We start from the raw sequence: 14954 nt of genomic DNA on the forward strand, positions 1-14954 counted from the left end.
CAGCTTTAACGTGGGTAATCGTTAGAAATCAACCTGGGGATCTAATTCGAGCTGATTTTGCTGAATATAATCAAATTGAATTAGTAAACGCGAGTGTTCTTCTGGGTTTTAACTGTTATCTGCTCTTACAGTATTTGCAGCGAACCTGTTGGTGAGAATGTGCTGGTTGGCCAATGCTTCAGACGCCATGCAATGGCTGGCTGCAACCCATGTATAATTTGGATTTGCTGATGATCATTTGGGTAAGAATAATGAGGATGTCATGGTTTCTTTGGTCTCAAAACTGGGATCTGTGCTTTGAATAGTGAATACTTCTCACAACAAGTGACTGGATGACATCATTTTTCTTGTGAGGGGAAGTCGAATTTCATAATGCCTAAAAGCGTCGCCTACACTGATCCCCCTGCCCTTTCTAACCAATAAAGAAGAGCCAAAAGACCGAAGCTCTTGTTCTTTTTAGTTTCAGTGTCCTTGCCTCTATTATCTCTCAAACGGTTGTTCTGTTCTGGAGATAAATAATTGAAATATCAGAACCGGTTGTTCTGTCATTTTTGCTCGGTCACTGGTTGGCCGTCACGAAACATTGTTTAGCTTTAAAGTAATTAAGTCCTCGATAGGAGAAATATGCAACATAAAGCGGGAAACATGAATTATTATCTGAGGTGAGTAGTCAATTGCCATGGTCCATGGAAATCAATTATATATACAAGCATCCGAAGTTTCCAAGCTGACCCGGTTTCTGCTTACAAGGATCGGTTAGAATAGGTTATTCTCCTGCTTAGTCCCGGCCACCTAAGCCATGGTTTTCAACCCCAATTCTTGATTGTTTTATAATGCTGCTAAACTTGCTTTTTTTTTTTTTCCACCAATGAGCTTTATCAGTTTTTCTTTCTGCAGGCATTTCTTTGTAATCCTTCACATTTCATCCATGCGATTGCTGGCTTAAGTTTGCGGAATTGATCCTCTAGCAAAATAGTAGTTGGGAATGGGAACTGAAGAGCCGAAAGACCCTTTGAAGGGGATGGACTGGAAAGCCATCGGCAGTGACCTACAGAAGGATCCTTCTGCTAAACCAATTGTAAAGAAGCGATTGCCAAGAAAGATTAAGCAAATACCGGACTATTATTTTCTTTCTTGAAGATCTTTGGCCTCAACTATTGCCTTTTATGGGGCATGCATTGCTGGTGGAATTGGTGCTGGAATGCTGTTGGAGATCTGGATAAACAAGAAAATCAAAGGTGAGTGATATTTCATTGATTTCTTCGTTTGTCTCACAGATGCTCAGATCAGACAATCGTGGTCCTAATTTCCATAATTTCATTGAAAATAATAATTTCACCTACTAAGGAACATATCCTGCCACGATGTGGAATCTAGCCTGGAGCCTTTTTCTGTCAAATGACCTCATCTCTTTGCACTTGATGTATGGAACATAGCTGGTTTACTCTTGAATGATTTAAGTCTTAAACAGGAAGAATACATGGGAGGCAAAGCTGAAAATGGACAGTGATAAGGACTTGCTTTCTTTTTGATGCATTGCATAAGAATATGCATCACTAGAATTGAGAATTTCCAAGACTTTGCGGTTCTTTTAGAATACATAGTGTCGGTACGATTCTCGTCAGGCAGATCTCCGGCCTTCACATGCTCGAAGTGCTCTCGGCCGTCAGATGTTAACAACTTTCTATGGACATGTACTTGTGTACTTCATATAATGTTTTAATCTATACAGCAAATTCGTCATGCCATTTGCACAATGGAATAATTGCTTTATTACTTCCACATTGCAGAGGATGGAGGCATGATTTGGGAGTTCAACAAGTAGAGGCAGTGTGGCGTGCTTGCTTGGCAAATTAATCAACACGGTTGAGATCATGCATGAAGTGTAAAGTGGTTTTATCTCACGTGAAGCTGATCATGTGGAGTGTACATGGATTCATGGGATATGGGTTTCTTCTGACTAATAAAGTTCAATAACAGGATCGTGAGATCCACCAAAGAAGTTGGTACTTTATGCAGACCAAGTTATTATGGATTGCATTCGTTTTCAATTCAGTATTTTTTTGCCAATCATCGTAACACCTCGAGTATGACAACATGGAGGGATTGCGAAATGATACCTGAGACGAAACACGGTGCAAGAAATCTCCACTTAAGTACTCATCTTAGGAGTTTGACCCTTGTGCTTACGCACGAGTAGTCACTAACATGGCTGTGATAGTGTGATGTCTTGAGATTGGTGAAACATATATATAGCAGCTTCTCGTTTCAATGCTATTGCTGCTGCCATATGAATGTCTGCTTTTCTCTCTCTTTCTCTTTCAATCAAGCAGAACATGTCCCGTGGGTCCTTCAGATTAATGGGCATCACATAAACCTACCTGCGCTCATCTTCCAACGACCATCGCCGATTCATTAATGATTCAGAGGTTTGGTGCGATCTACACCTTCCAATTATTCCTCCCATTGTGTTGCGGTTGTCCTGTCTGTTTCTCAACCAATTGATTGTCAAGATTGTCACTCTTTTCCCAACGGATCGGTGGCCATTCGGACGGATTCGTTGATCATGCAATTAAATATAGTGTGTACGGTTTGAAGGTTGATAACTTATTTCGGGAGACTAGAATACGAATTGTCAACGACCTTCATATGAATAAGCGAGTTTCCTTTTTTTGAGAAAAGAAGATGCTATTATTACAGAGTTCGATAAGTCGAGTGCTTAAAGTCGATTATGTAAACAAGTTGGGAATTTGATGAGTTGTGTGTACGGCGAAAAAGCATGATCGAGCTTTCGCATCTAGTTAAGAAGGCTTACTTGAATGATTAGAAAAGATTTAGTACCTAATTGGGTTTTTGTACGTGAGCTTTTCAGCTAATCAAAAGAGATCTAGTACCAAATTGGATTGTCAGTTAAATTTTCAGCTTTAGTTACGGATTATGAAATTTCTGGAGTCCTGTCAAGTCGAGCGTGTGCATTTGTAGATGCGAGAGCTTGATAAATAGGGAGTACGAGGAAGGAACTGGGTCGAGATTGCTCATCTTGTCACAAGGCCAAATGACTAAATTAAAAACCAAGGTTGGACCAGGAAGCGTTTGTGGTCTGGATTAGACGACTTTGAGAATGGACATTAGTACATTACCTTGCTAGCGGACTTCTGATTTTGTATGGATCAATGTGGAGCAAGGCATGAGATTTTGGGCCTTTTGAGGAAGGCCTCTTGGCTCACGAATAACGTGATCCATATCTACTTATCAAGTATGGAACCTTGGTCTATCTGACTATATTCTGTTGAGGTTATCTCGGACTTTGGTGGTCGGTTTATAAATGTAAGAGAAACTCTGTCCTGTATGGTTGTTGGGTCTTGACTTGTTTGTTACCTAAGAGATACGGGTTGTTGCTACTCTAACATGACGGGAAGATGGATCTCAAGCATGAATATCAAGGACAAGATGGTTGTTGGGTCTTGACTTGTTGGTTACCTAAGAGATACGGGTTGTTGCTACTCTATCATGACGGGAAGATGGATCTCAAGCATGAATATCAAGGACAAGAAGAAGAAATTATGGTCGTCATTGAAAGACTATGAATAAGGTGTTAAAAAATTTCAACATGGATAAGGCAAAACCGATCACGACTCCTCTAACAAGTCACTTCAAACTTTTCAAGGATATGTGTTAGAATACTCAAAGATGAGATGGTGGTAGTCAAATATGCATCAACATTGGAAAGTTTGATGTATATCATGATGAGCATAGGACCAAACATTGCATGGTAGTGGGAGTTGTGAGTTGATATTTGCAAAACCAGGCAAAGAGCATTGGAGTGCACTACAATAGATATTAAGACATCTAAGGCATACCCTCTCACAAACAAACGCTGCTGCCAATTCAATGGAAGTCTAGTCTCCTTCAACACAGTCATCACTTAGCAAGTATGCAATTCAGTGGAAATAGAGAGACATTCAATGGACATTAACAAGTCATGAAGAAAGAGCCTTCCGTAATGGAGATCTCTCTCACCAAATCATAAAAATTGTGAGAAATCAACCATCTCTTAAGCATCAGCCATCAACACTTTTACAAACAAAATACAAAAGTGTACACACAACTGCATTTTGCAGAGACAAAAAAGGCTAGAGAAAAGCACAAAAGCACCTACTGTGAAGCCCGACCAGGATGAACAGGTGCCCCGAGAGTCCAGCAAAATTCTCCTCTGCAAATGCGAGTAATACATCGTCTGAGCTACTCCACAACACCTCACAGGCACGTTTTTCGGTGATGACATCTTCGAAATCAGACACAAAAAATCGATTAGCAGACCTAACCAGTGTTCTTGAGACTGCAAACAAATTTTGGTGTCTCCTAAAATCGATAAATAAAATCCTTGCCAAATCTCTATGTAAGGAAAAAAAATTGGCAGGGTACCTACCGAGGGCTAGCTAAGTATGTACATTGTTCTTATATCCACAGGAAAGACGACCCTTGCCCATAATTCTCCGGGCACTGGCAATGTTACTAATCAAGTAGCTAGCAAAATTTACCGCTGCACTAAGCCCCATTAACTTCAAACAGAGTGTCTTAGTCAAGTACGATAATTTGCTGTCATCCCCTCCACTCATTAATTGTAGATCCTGAGCCTGTTCACGTGTTAGTACCGTGTAAAGTGGCGACGGTCCATTAGTAGAGTGCTCATGGAAGCTATTTAAATTGCTAGGAAAACTGATTTTATTATTGTCAAAGTTAACTCTCAGTATGGCCATTGACTTTGGGTCATCATTTAGAGGATCGAAAATGACCATGAAATTCCCAAATGCTAAATCAGGCTTCAGGAACAGATCCACTAGCAAATCGCTGCTTGCCCTGATATTTCTCTGCACAAACTTTCTTGGAGTGGTTTCCCAATCCCTGGCAGCATGAGAAATGTGTGAAGCTTCTTTCAAGCCACTCAAGAAGGCACCATGCATGCTGGCTGGGTACTGCCTACTTGTGGCTTCCCCACGCTCTCTCCAAGTACGTCATAATCTCTACCACACGAGTTCACTCTTGCAAGGGAATATGAACCACAAGAAAGAGGATCACTTCCCCATCTTGTACATATAGATTGTATAACCTCCGTGCATGGCAATCAACCTACGTAACATAAAAAGGAAGGCAATTTACTTGCCTGAGGTCCTAGGTGAGTGTTGTCGTGGTTTGGTGAGGTCTCGGAAGTCCGAGGCTGCGGCTGGCATTGTGTGTATTTGACATTGAACAAGTGAAAGAAAGAATGACAATTCATGGTTGAATCAGCATACAAAACCACATCAAAATCAAATGGTTATGACGACAAAGTAAGAGTTGAAGCTCCAATTTCACTTCCGGGTGCAAAAACTAGAGATACTTGCCCTTCTTTTTCATGAGCCTATTAAGTTTACATCAAATGTCGAATCTACACAAGATGCAGTTGCGGAAAATCTCTCTCTCCGGTCTTCTTACGAATCGACCTTTGTTTAAAAACTCGAGGTTGGACGATCATTTTTAATGGTAAAGGTTTTGATGAATTCATTCGCGAAGTGCATTTGATCGTAGCTAATTACTATATTTATCGGATGATTTCTTTTGGGGATCATGTTATTCGGGTGATTAACCAAACAAGAAAGAGATCCTAGAATAGGAAGGTTTCAGATTTCACTACTTCGATAAGTCACCAATCTACTAAGTATCCCATCAAATAATTTGAAGATTCATTAAACTACGAAACCTCATTTTGCCGTGATGTAATATATTTCCGATGTGAATAGAAAAGTACCAAATGAATGATTAAGTATTCCTTCAGCTGTTGAGACATATCATTATGTATGAAAGATGGCCAATGGGTTCAAGGCATAACGTTGGTAATACTATGTAAGCTTTTGTTTACCAAGGGTTTGAATCCCTCTCTTTACACACCTTGAAGTAATTTCCCATTGATACTAATCACAATGTATCAAAGAAAAACACATACCCTAATTCCAAAAGTTAAAACTTTCTTTGATATGTATCCCCTATTTCCAAGTCCCCACTTGATAATCTGGCTTGAAGAAATAAAATAACTTGGCGCAATTTAATTTTCCTTAAATCGATGTATTATGGGTTAGTGGCAACTTATGAATAAAATCTTATGTTCATGATTGACTGGGAAACGATTTGCGATTGATAGGGCTCGGGTGAATCGTAGCCAAGCATAAGCATCATCTTGCAAGAGAAATCGTTCGTGTTCCCATGGCCATATGTTAACTCATATCATGAGAACATTTGGCATTTTGCCCATGGCAAGGGACGTGATAATTGTACTTCCCTATAATAGATGCAAATCAAGCCATCATGAGATAATTAGTTTCTTTTTTTTATGCATCTCGAGTAATTTTTCATATAGAAAAAACAAAGAAGTAAATTTAAATGCAAATTTCGTCCTTTCGAGGATTAGTAATTCGGGTCAATGATTTGGGAGCACCGGATGGTTTTTATGGAATCAATTTTCGGAAATTTTGAACGCAAATAAAAATTTTCTGTTTTTTTTTTTTTTTGTGTGTTTGGTTCTCTTTCTTTTCGGAGGGAGGGGGGGCGATTTACATAATCCAACGATGGTCTGTGCTCGTTTGAAAACGAACGGTGCAGATGTGCCGAGCACGAAAATCGAGGGGCACTATCAATTTCTAGGGTTTTTTTTTTTTATATATATCTATTAAATTGAACTACCAAACGTAGCGTGTAGCCCATCGTGGTTTCTTCCCTCTCATCTTGTCTCTTCCTTATTTCCTCTCGCCGTATCCCACCTCTCCAAATTTCCATGTGAACGAGATCGAGATCGAGGGAGAAGAACTCGAGCGGGCAGTTTGAAGCCGGGCCATGGAAATTTTGGTGTAACCGGAGTCGAGGGCGTGTGATCAGGGGCTGAAGGAACATATCGACGCCAGAGATTAGCAACTGGACCGGAACTTCAGTCCTTCTCATTGTACGTTGTCTTTTGCCCTCGTTATGCAATTGCATGCCTGTCTGAATTTTCTGTTGCAACTCGTGACGCTCTATTATAGGATTTTTCTACTTAAATTTCCAGATCTTCTATATCTGTAAGAAACATAAGACACTTAAATCGTTTAATCGGCCAAATATGGAACGGAAAATAAGCAATAATCATGTCTGGTCTTGTGTCTGGAGCTTTTTCCCGGAAGGCGTTCTCTATCAAATAAGATAATTAATGTTCCCGTTGAGCAAAGAGCGAAGATTTTTATTGGTTTATCAACGCCAAGTTACATAATTAGCTTGACTGATGGCTTCCACTTCAATCGTTCTCAACTCCAACTGGGGTTGAAAGCCTTTGGTCAAGCCAAGCCATACTAGATGCGGGCAAACTGGATAGTTTACCGTCCATCGTTACAATTGATTGGCATTAATAGAAATCAAGCAAATTGAAGAACTTGAGGGTGCAGCTGAGCCGGGGCCACGAAATAATGTTGAGAGAGAATCTTAGATGTAGCAGCAAATTGGACAATTATTTTGGGTTTTGGTGAGCTTGACTCAAAATTTCACTCTTCATGCTCACTTCACCAAATCTTTTTTCCTTACAAATCTCCAATTCCGTGTCCCATTTTTTCATTATGAATCTATGATTTCTCATATAGGTTCATATAGGCTGAAATTTTGAGTTGGTAGAACAATTTGCTGCATCCGAGTCATTCACAGAAAAACTAAGCCGGGCTTGTGTATAAGTAGCAAACGACAGAACAATAGCTTTTAATCTGAAGAGCAAAATTTGAGGATTGTTTCCTGTCTTTTCAAAAGAAGTTCCCAGGGTCTTGCTTGTTGGTACCCAGTCACTTGAAACATATCTGTTCACTCTTCTGTGGGTTACAGGCGAAATGCCGAGTGCGACATTTAAATTATAGGAGCTTGTTGAGTTTCTGCCTAATAAATTGTTGTTGATTTGTCTGACATGCCATGCCCACTGAATAACCCAATGCAGTGGATTTGTCTAACATGCCGCGCCCACTGAATGCAGAAGAGGAAGAACCCAATACAGAGGTTCCCCAAGGTATGTGCATCTCCCAATTCCCCTTTTGTAAAAGCTCGTGCAGGATGCTTAATTTGTCTTCTAATCTTCACCTAATAATAGGGGTATAGGCAGGACCTCAGATTTCTGATAGTTATAGAAAAACACAAAATAAACATGAACTAATAGGAAGAGAGGAGCTTAAGAGTCGGTCATTGACGATTAATAGATCTTTGAAAATGGACAGAACAATACTCCCAAGTGTGAAATTTAAATTTGAAAAGCAATGGCTCTCTATCCCCTCGGATCACCTACATAAAGAGCATTTGCTTTTTTAAAACAGAAGCAAATTGTGGTTTTCAATCTGAAGAGCACAGTTTGAAATCTGTCTCCCGTGTATGTTATATAAGAAAGCCTCCATCCGTTTACCCTTTCGTGGGATGCAGGGGAAATGCCGAGAGCATTGGATCCACTTTCAGTTGTTGAGGTTCTGCCTAATAACATGCGGAAGTCTAACTTCTGCGAGAATGAGTACGTTGGAGACACGAAGAGGATCAAGGCGCAGTTTGCTGGGGTAGGAGGATGTGGAATTCTTGGCTGTAAGGTCTTCAATGACCGAGTGAGATCAGAAGCACCAGAGGTGCTGAAGGGTGAAAGAGCAGTGGAATCGAGCAAGAGACAAGGCAATGATGAAGGTTCATCCAACCTCACACAGAGTTCGCATCAGCCCTTGACTGTGGGCAGTGAAGTTGCTCGGTGTAAGACTTCATTTGTTGCCATGCCGTACCTGAGCTATGGTGCAGGTTCGTCAGCCTTTCTTCCATCGGCTGAGACGAATTTTCCCAATCAGTCTGGTTCTGCTTTAACCAACATACCACGCCCGCTGAATGCCAAAGAGGGAGAACTCAATACAGAGGTTCCACATGGTATGTGTGCATCTCTAAATTTCATCTCTAAATTTGGCATACGTTGAAGCTTCTGCAGGCCACCTTATTTGTCTTCTAATCTTAACCTAAGAAAAGTGATACAGGTATAGAGAAACTGAAAATGGTCAGGAATTAATAGGAAAAGAGGAGTTTTAGAGTCGGTCATTGATAATCACTAGATCTTTGAAAACGAAAAGACGAGTGTTTTGAAGTGTGGCATTCAAATCTTGAAAAGCCATGGCTCTCCCTGTCCCTTCCGATCTTCTACATGAGCATTGGCTTATATGGTTAAATTATTCATCAAAGATAATTCCCATGGCTTTTAATTTTAAATCAATTCTTTTCTAATGAAGAGCTCATGATATGGAGTCGCCAGTATTTCACTATCGTGACATCAATGCCTACAATACATATTAATTATTGTATTGAATGTTGCATGTAATATTTTTGTTCGAAAAAGTGAATACAAAGTTACAATTTTTTATTTCCATGAGTGTAACCTACCTATAAAATATATCTAAGGAGTACCCAATAGTGAATTTTCACTTATAATTGTGTTTAGGTGCGAGAACGCATCTTGGACTGGCTAAGAGTCAACGAGGTACCCGTGGGCTTGCCGACGCGAATATGACGTCTCTCAAAAGAAAGCTGGAAGAACTCATCAGCAGTCGCCGAGCGGACATGAACGAGCTGAAGTCGAAGTGGACGAGGACAGAAGAAGAATATGGGAGTGTGGTTCGGGCAATCAGAGAAGGAGTATCTTTTCCACCGGAGAAAGTAGCAGAGGTGGAAGGGCTGTGCAAAGAAGTCGAACAGATTCTTCTAGTTCCAGGAAGATTTCGGCAAGAGGTGATGGTTAGATGTCGCAAAACATCTCCCTCGGTGACAATAGAAGAATTAGTAGGCAAAGAAACTCTGCAGAAGGTGGATAAGATTGTTTCCTTTATAATGCTGAGCAAGGATTTCGTAATTGGTGTTTATGGTATGGGCGGAGTGGGCAAGACGGCCATTTTGAGGAATGTCTATAATAGACTCCTTGAGTATCGTGCATTGGATGTATTCTGGGTTGATGTACCTCAGGATTTTAGTGTTTATGCGCTACAAGAAGCGATTGCCAATGTAGTCGGACTAGACAATCTTTCAAATGAGAAGGACTTGAAAAGAAGGGCGGGCCTATTGTGTGGACATCTGAAGGTGAAGAAGAGACCCATCCTTATTTTAGATGGCCTTTGGATGCACTTTGAAGTTAAGGATGTGGGTATTCCGGTTGGAATGGGCAGACTAGGGTTGGTAGTGACAACTCGATCACTAGATGTGTGTCGTACGATGCTCTGTCAAAAGCAAATGAAGATAGAACTTCTCAAGGAGGAAGATTCTTGGAGGTTATTTTCAAGGACGCGTGGCTTTGCGGGAGAACTATCTGGGGAAGTTGGACAAATTGCAAGGTCTCTTCTTAATAGGTGTTCTGGTCTGCCACTTGGGATCATTGAGATTGCAACTCGCACGAGAGGAGCGAAAGAGCATGATTGGAGATGCATGTTGCAAAATTTAGAAGACTGCAGGCTGGAGCTTGACGTGTTCAAGAGACTGCAGCTCAGTTACTTGAACTTGGGTAATGAACAAGTGCAACAGTGTTTCCTGCATTTAATCCTTTGTTTTGGAGATTTCCTTTCAGCAGATGGCAGAAAGTTTTGCATAGAGTCTTTGATAGATGAGGGTTTGTTAGGTGGAATTGCCACTAGGAATAGACTGTACGAACGGGGTAACGAAATATTGGATAAAATAGAAGGGGCTGGCCTGTTGGATTTTGAAGAAGGGCATCGGTGTCTACACCCACTGACAAGGGACATGGCATTGCATATGGTGCCGAGCACAACTCACATGTTTAAGGCCATTATGGGTTTGAGAGAAATACCGGAGGACGTATTCTGGACCGATCGTCTAGAGAAAGTCTTTTTACATGGCAACAAAATAGAAGAAATCCCATACGGCGTATCACCAAATTGCCCTAAACTGACGAGGCTGTCTTTACATAGCAATTCCACCTTGGCAGTCATCCATGGATCTTTCTTTGGACATCTAAAGGGGCTGACTGTTCTAGATTTCAGCTGCACTGGAATCACGGAATTACCAGACTCCATCTCTGAGTTGGAGAGCTTGGAAGCACTGTTACTGCAAGGTTGTTCCTCATTGCGTTTTATTCCTTATGTAGGAAAGTTGCGATCCCTAAGAAAGTTGGACCTCACTGAGTGTAGAAGTCTTGGAGAAGTGCCAGAGGGCATGGAGATGTTGGCAAACCTGAGGTACCTCGCCCTACTTGTTGCAGAGATCCAGACATTATCGGAGGGAGTGTTGGGGAAGCTGGTGAACTTGCAATATCTCGCGATTAATGAGCTAAGGGTGGGAGAAGAGGTAAAATTACTGGAGGTGGATGAACTTTATTGTTCTGTTTCCGATGTGGAAATGTTCAATGCATGCGTGGGGTGTCTTGAGCGAAATGGATCCGCATGCTACAGGCTCATGATGGGTGCACGAAGCGGTGAGGTCCTTTGGGGTGGGATTGACACTGAGAGGTTGTTACTCATTGATAGTTGCGACCGTATCGCCGGGAGCGTAGATGGAACAAGTGGTGATGGCTGCGTTCTGCTTCCGGAAAGTGTGCAATCATTGGTATTGTCCCGGTGTCATAAAATGAAGAGAGTGATGGAATGGGAGTGGCTGACTGCTCACCTTCCAAATCTGGAGGAGATTGTAACCATTAGTTGTGAGAACTTAGAGGAGATAATACATGGGCCATTGCCAAGTGAAGCCACTTGTCGCCTTAGACATCTTGAAGTAAATGGATGCAACAACATGAAGAGGGTGCTGCTGACGCAAGACATGGTGCTCCATCTCCCTTTCCTCGAAGATATAGTAGTCCACGACAGCAAGGGCATAGAGTTGATAATGGGCACTGTTGCCAAAATGACGTACTTCTCCTTCCCGAAGTTAATGAACCTGGTTCTACATAAAATTCCGGAACTGAAGAGTGTATGTGATGGGATCATGAGATGCAATTCCCTCCAACGGGTTTCTATAGACAATTGTCCAAAACTAAAGAGGATTTCTTTGCAGCTGCCCCTGCTTGACAATGGGCTGCCTTCTCCTCCCCCTTCTCTTCGAGAGATTCGGATAAATCGGCAGATGTGGGAGTCGCTTGAGTGGGATCATCCCCTTGCCCGTTCTTCACTTGAACACTTCATCAAGTTTCTTGGTAAGTAACCCACAAATTTTACTTATTTTATCCTTTCTAACTCCCTTGGTGGTCCCTTGTAAGGATCTGTTCTCCCGCAGTATGGGAAATTCATTTTTTTTTCCAAAACTTTTATAGCAAGTGTTATACCACATAACTGGTTTGAAACTAGCAATTAGGCCCGTGCTACACACTGATAATTGAATTCTATTACTGCTTGAAAGTGCAGCAGATTAGCCATGTTATTATTAGACCTTAGCGATGTTAAAAAGTTATTTAAAAAAAAATAAAAGATCTCCCTTAACTTTGAATGAATAACAATGGCAATTGTCCTTGCTCTCTCTGTTTTTTTTTTTTTTTTTTTTTTTTGGGCCAAGGCACTCGTATATTTAGAAGATGTTTCTCACGCCAATTTTTTAAAAAAAAAGCCATTCTGAGTATACGAAATTGTGCATATGCTGATATGGAAATCCCTCTTTCATAAATGATCAGTTTTTGTGGTCACAAAATGATCACGACATGGAGATAACAAATGATTAGTGGCTGCAGAGTTTCTCATACGAAAAAATTGAAATTTATCATGACATCCTTGTTGGGAAGATGCTAAAGCCTAGTAAAAGTAAAATTTGATTGGGAAGTTCTACTTTATTGGTTGGGATGGTTTAAGAGAGCATGTTATATGCTTTGTACCTTTTCTTTTTGTTGTCTTTTCTGTTTTACCTCATCCAGTACTTCTATTTTCAATTTCAAGTCTTCTGTTGCTTTTAAATTGATCACTATTCTTCATGAATACTTTTGATGGACTTTGTATTTTCGATTGCATATTTGAACTTTTTGAATTCCTTTCTTTTAAATTTGATTAAGTTCGGTTGGCCGGAGGAGTCTCTAATTTCTTTAGTTTGTTTATGTTCTCTCTTTAATTCGATTAGGTTTTATCATTCAAAGAAGTCTCTAATGCCTTCAAATTGTTTTGGAATAGAAAAAGAAATGAGGGGTTAGCTATATCTGGAACCTCGTGAAATCTATGAGGGCTGATCTTTTGGAAGCGCAAATATTGGACAGAAATAAGATTGACTTAGGTGTCAAGAAGCGAATTGGCCAGTTCAACTTTTTTTCTAAGCTCTCTCAAAATGCACCACGATCTGTATATAGATTTCTCATGCATAGTCATGCGGTATGCAATGATATTGGGTATGAGTACGAGAAAGGTCCTGGGGGATCAATTGCTCGCCAACTATAGAAAAACCCTCTCCCTCTCCCTTTCTCAACTGCTTTTAGGTCCTTTGGACCCACTTTGCGAGCTACTAACAAAAGAATATTTCTGGTTCCAGACTGATGAAAGCGATGGAGGATCCTTCTGAGTATGAATTGTCTTCTGATGGCAGTGGACATCAACCTCAACGCCATTGCTACATCAATGTGCTCGATTTATGTTTAAAGTACCTCTGAACTTTGTGATGACATATGGTTAATTCATGCCTTATTTTATAATCTATGATAACTACGTCAGGTTTCTGGAGTCTTGGGTTTGTATTATCCCTCATTTCTACCTCGTGAAACATTTCTCTGCCCCCCCCAACTGACTCGTTTAAAGAATTGATGTGGATATGAATTTGATTGTCTACTACTTTAAAGTATAATCTACTGTGGGAGGTGCTCTTGGTTTGGAGCAGATTAGTGGCTATTTCACTTGACGCGCTTTAATGGCATCCGCAATGTTGACCATCTTAGAAATCATGTGAGCAGCCAGCTTGTGACTAATGCTCTCGAGAAGGTTTTCATGCAGAAACCCATTCTCGTCCTCTGGTTTTAGCAGGGAAATCCTAGCACTTAAATTCAGAACACAACACAGAGGAAGACGCCTGACGATATGAACTAAACACAGGGACGTCTTGGCACGATGAGGTTTGTACCTGTCTCTGGCTGAGGAAAATATCTAATGGACCCTTATAAGTTTATGGACAGATGGTATCTACAGCAAATGTTTGATCAAAAGACTTGACGTTTCCGAGCGTCCCCCTAGACCGGGCTTCAGTCAGTTGAGTCTTGAATATTTAGTGCTAACCATTGGTGCGATCTCCCCATGTGCGTATCTCCTGCGTGTGCAACGAAGGCAGAAGCAGACTGAGTCCCGCAGAATGATAACTATTAAAAGTTCTCATTTCTTCTGTTATTGTGGCTGTGGTGAACACCGTGGTAACGGGGCATTAGCTTGTGGAATGAGAGCATAGGGCATGGTAAATTGATTTTGTTTCCTAGACATAATTTGTATGCGTGACTTTCATGCTTGAGACAAAAAGGGGTGGAGCTAAATTGACCAACAGATCTTCCGGAGGATGAGCTCCTACTTTGTCATTGAAAAGGTAAGATTGTCTCGGGATTGCATGATTTCCTATATCCACGAGGAGTCGATACTTAAAAGTCATTCACAAGGACCTGAAAATAAGCAATGCACTTTTGAGCGCTATTCTAGATCTTAAATTTTCAGGCTTAGGTTGGCAATAAGAAAGTTGCAGAAAGGACAAGTACAAATAAGGATACCTAGAAAGTCTGTAGCTTGTTTTGTAGAGGCCCACTGGTCTACTTCCGGACAGTTTAGAGACATGATTGTTCGATAGTGGCTTAGCCACCAACACATGCCTTCGATGATTTAGAGTAAAGTCTTATGAATGTGGATTGCTTTTGGTAGACAGCAGTAAAAGGAATATAGGAGATTTAATCAAAGTCATCACCATTTTGGACATTCAAGGAGCAGAATATAATAGTAATGTTGTATGTCAGTTTCTTT

General features: G+C 40.8%; 1 protein-coding gene and 1 long non-coding RNA gene across 2 annotated transcripts; both read left to right on the top strand.

The window, feature by feature from the left end:
- The first annotated feature begins 663 nt into the window (after positions 1 to 663).
- LOC104451512 lies at positions 664 to 2277 on the top strand. Its single transcript, XR_005551974.1, has 3 exons — positions 664 to 802; positions 898 to 1238; positions 1791 to 2277. It is a non-coding gene; the product is annotated as an uncharacterized LOC104451512 (long non-coding RNA).
- A 5704-nt stretch (positions 2278 to 7981) lies between these two features.
- LOC104451514 (probable disease resistance protein At4g27220) lies at positions 7982 to 13685 on the top strand. Its single transcript, XM_039314471.1, has 4 exons — positions 7982 to 8050; positions 8455 to 8934; positions 9497 to 12187; positions 13498 to 13685. Exons 1-4 carry the CDS (start codon positions 7996 to 7998, stop codon positions 13500 to 13502), a joined length of 3231 nt encoding a protein of 1076 aa, XP_039170405.1. The 5' UTR covers positions 7982 to 7995; the 3' UTR covers positions 13503 to 13685.
- The last annotated feature ends 1269 nt before the right edge of the window (positions 13686 to 14954 follow it).

This window comes from Eucalyptus grandis, chromosome 6 (genome assembly GCF_016545825.1).
Source record: "Eucalyptus grandis isolate ANBG69807.140 chromosome 6, ASM1654582v1, whole genome shotgun sequence".
In the NCBI taxonomy this organism is placed as follows: Eukaryota; Viridiplantae; Streptophyta; class Magnoliopsida; order Myrtales; family Myrtaceae; genus Eucalyptus; species Eucalyptus grandis.

Excerpts from the sequence above, each read along its gene's own strand:
- LOC104451514 (XM_039314471.1), top strand. The coding sequence starts at position 7,996 with ATGCCGCGCCCACTGAATGCAGAAGAGGAAGAACCCAATACAGAGGTT. Across the intron at positions 8,051-8,454 it reads CAATACAGAGGTTCCCCAAG|GGGAAATGCCGAGAGCATTG; the intron begins GTATGTGCATCT and ends CGTGGGATGCAG. Across the intron at positions 8,935-9,496 it reads CAATACAGAGGTTCCACATG|GTGCGAGAACGCATCTTGGA; the intron begins GTATGTGTGCAT and ends AATTGTGTTTAG.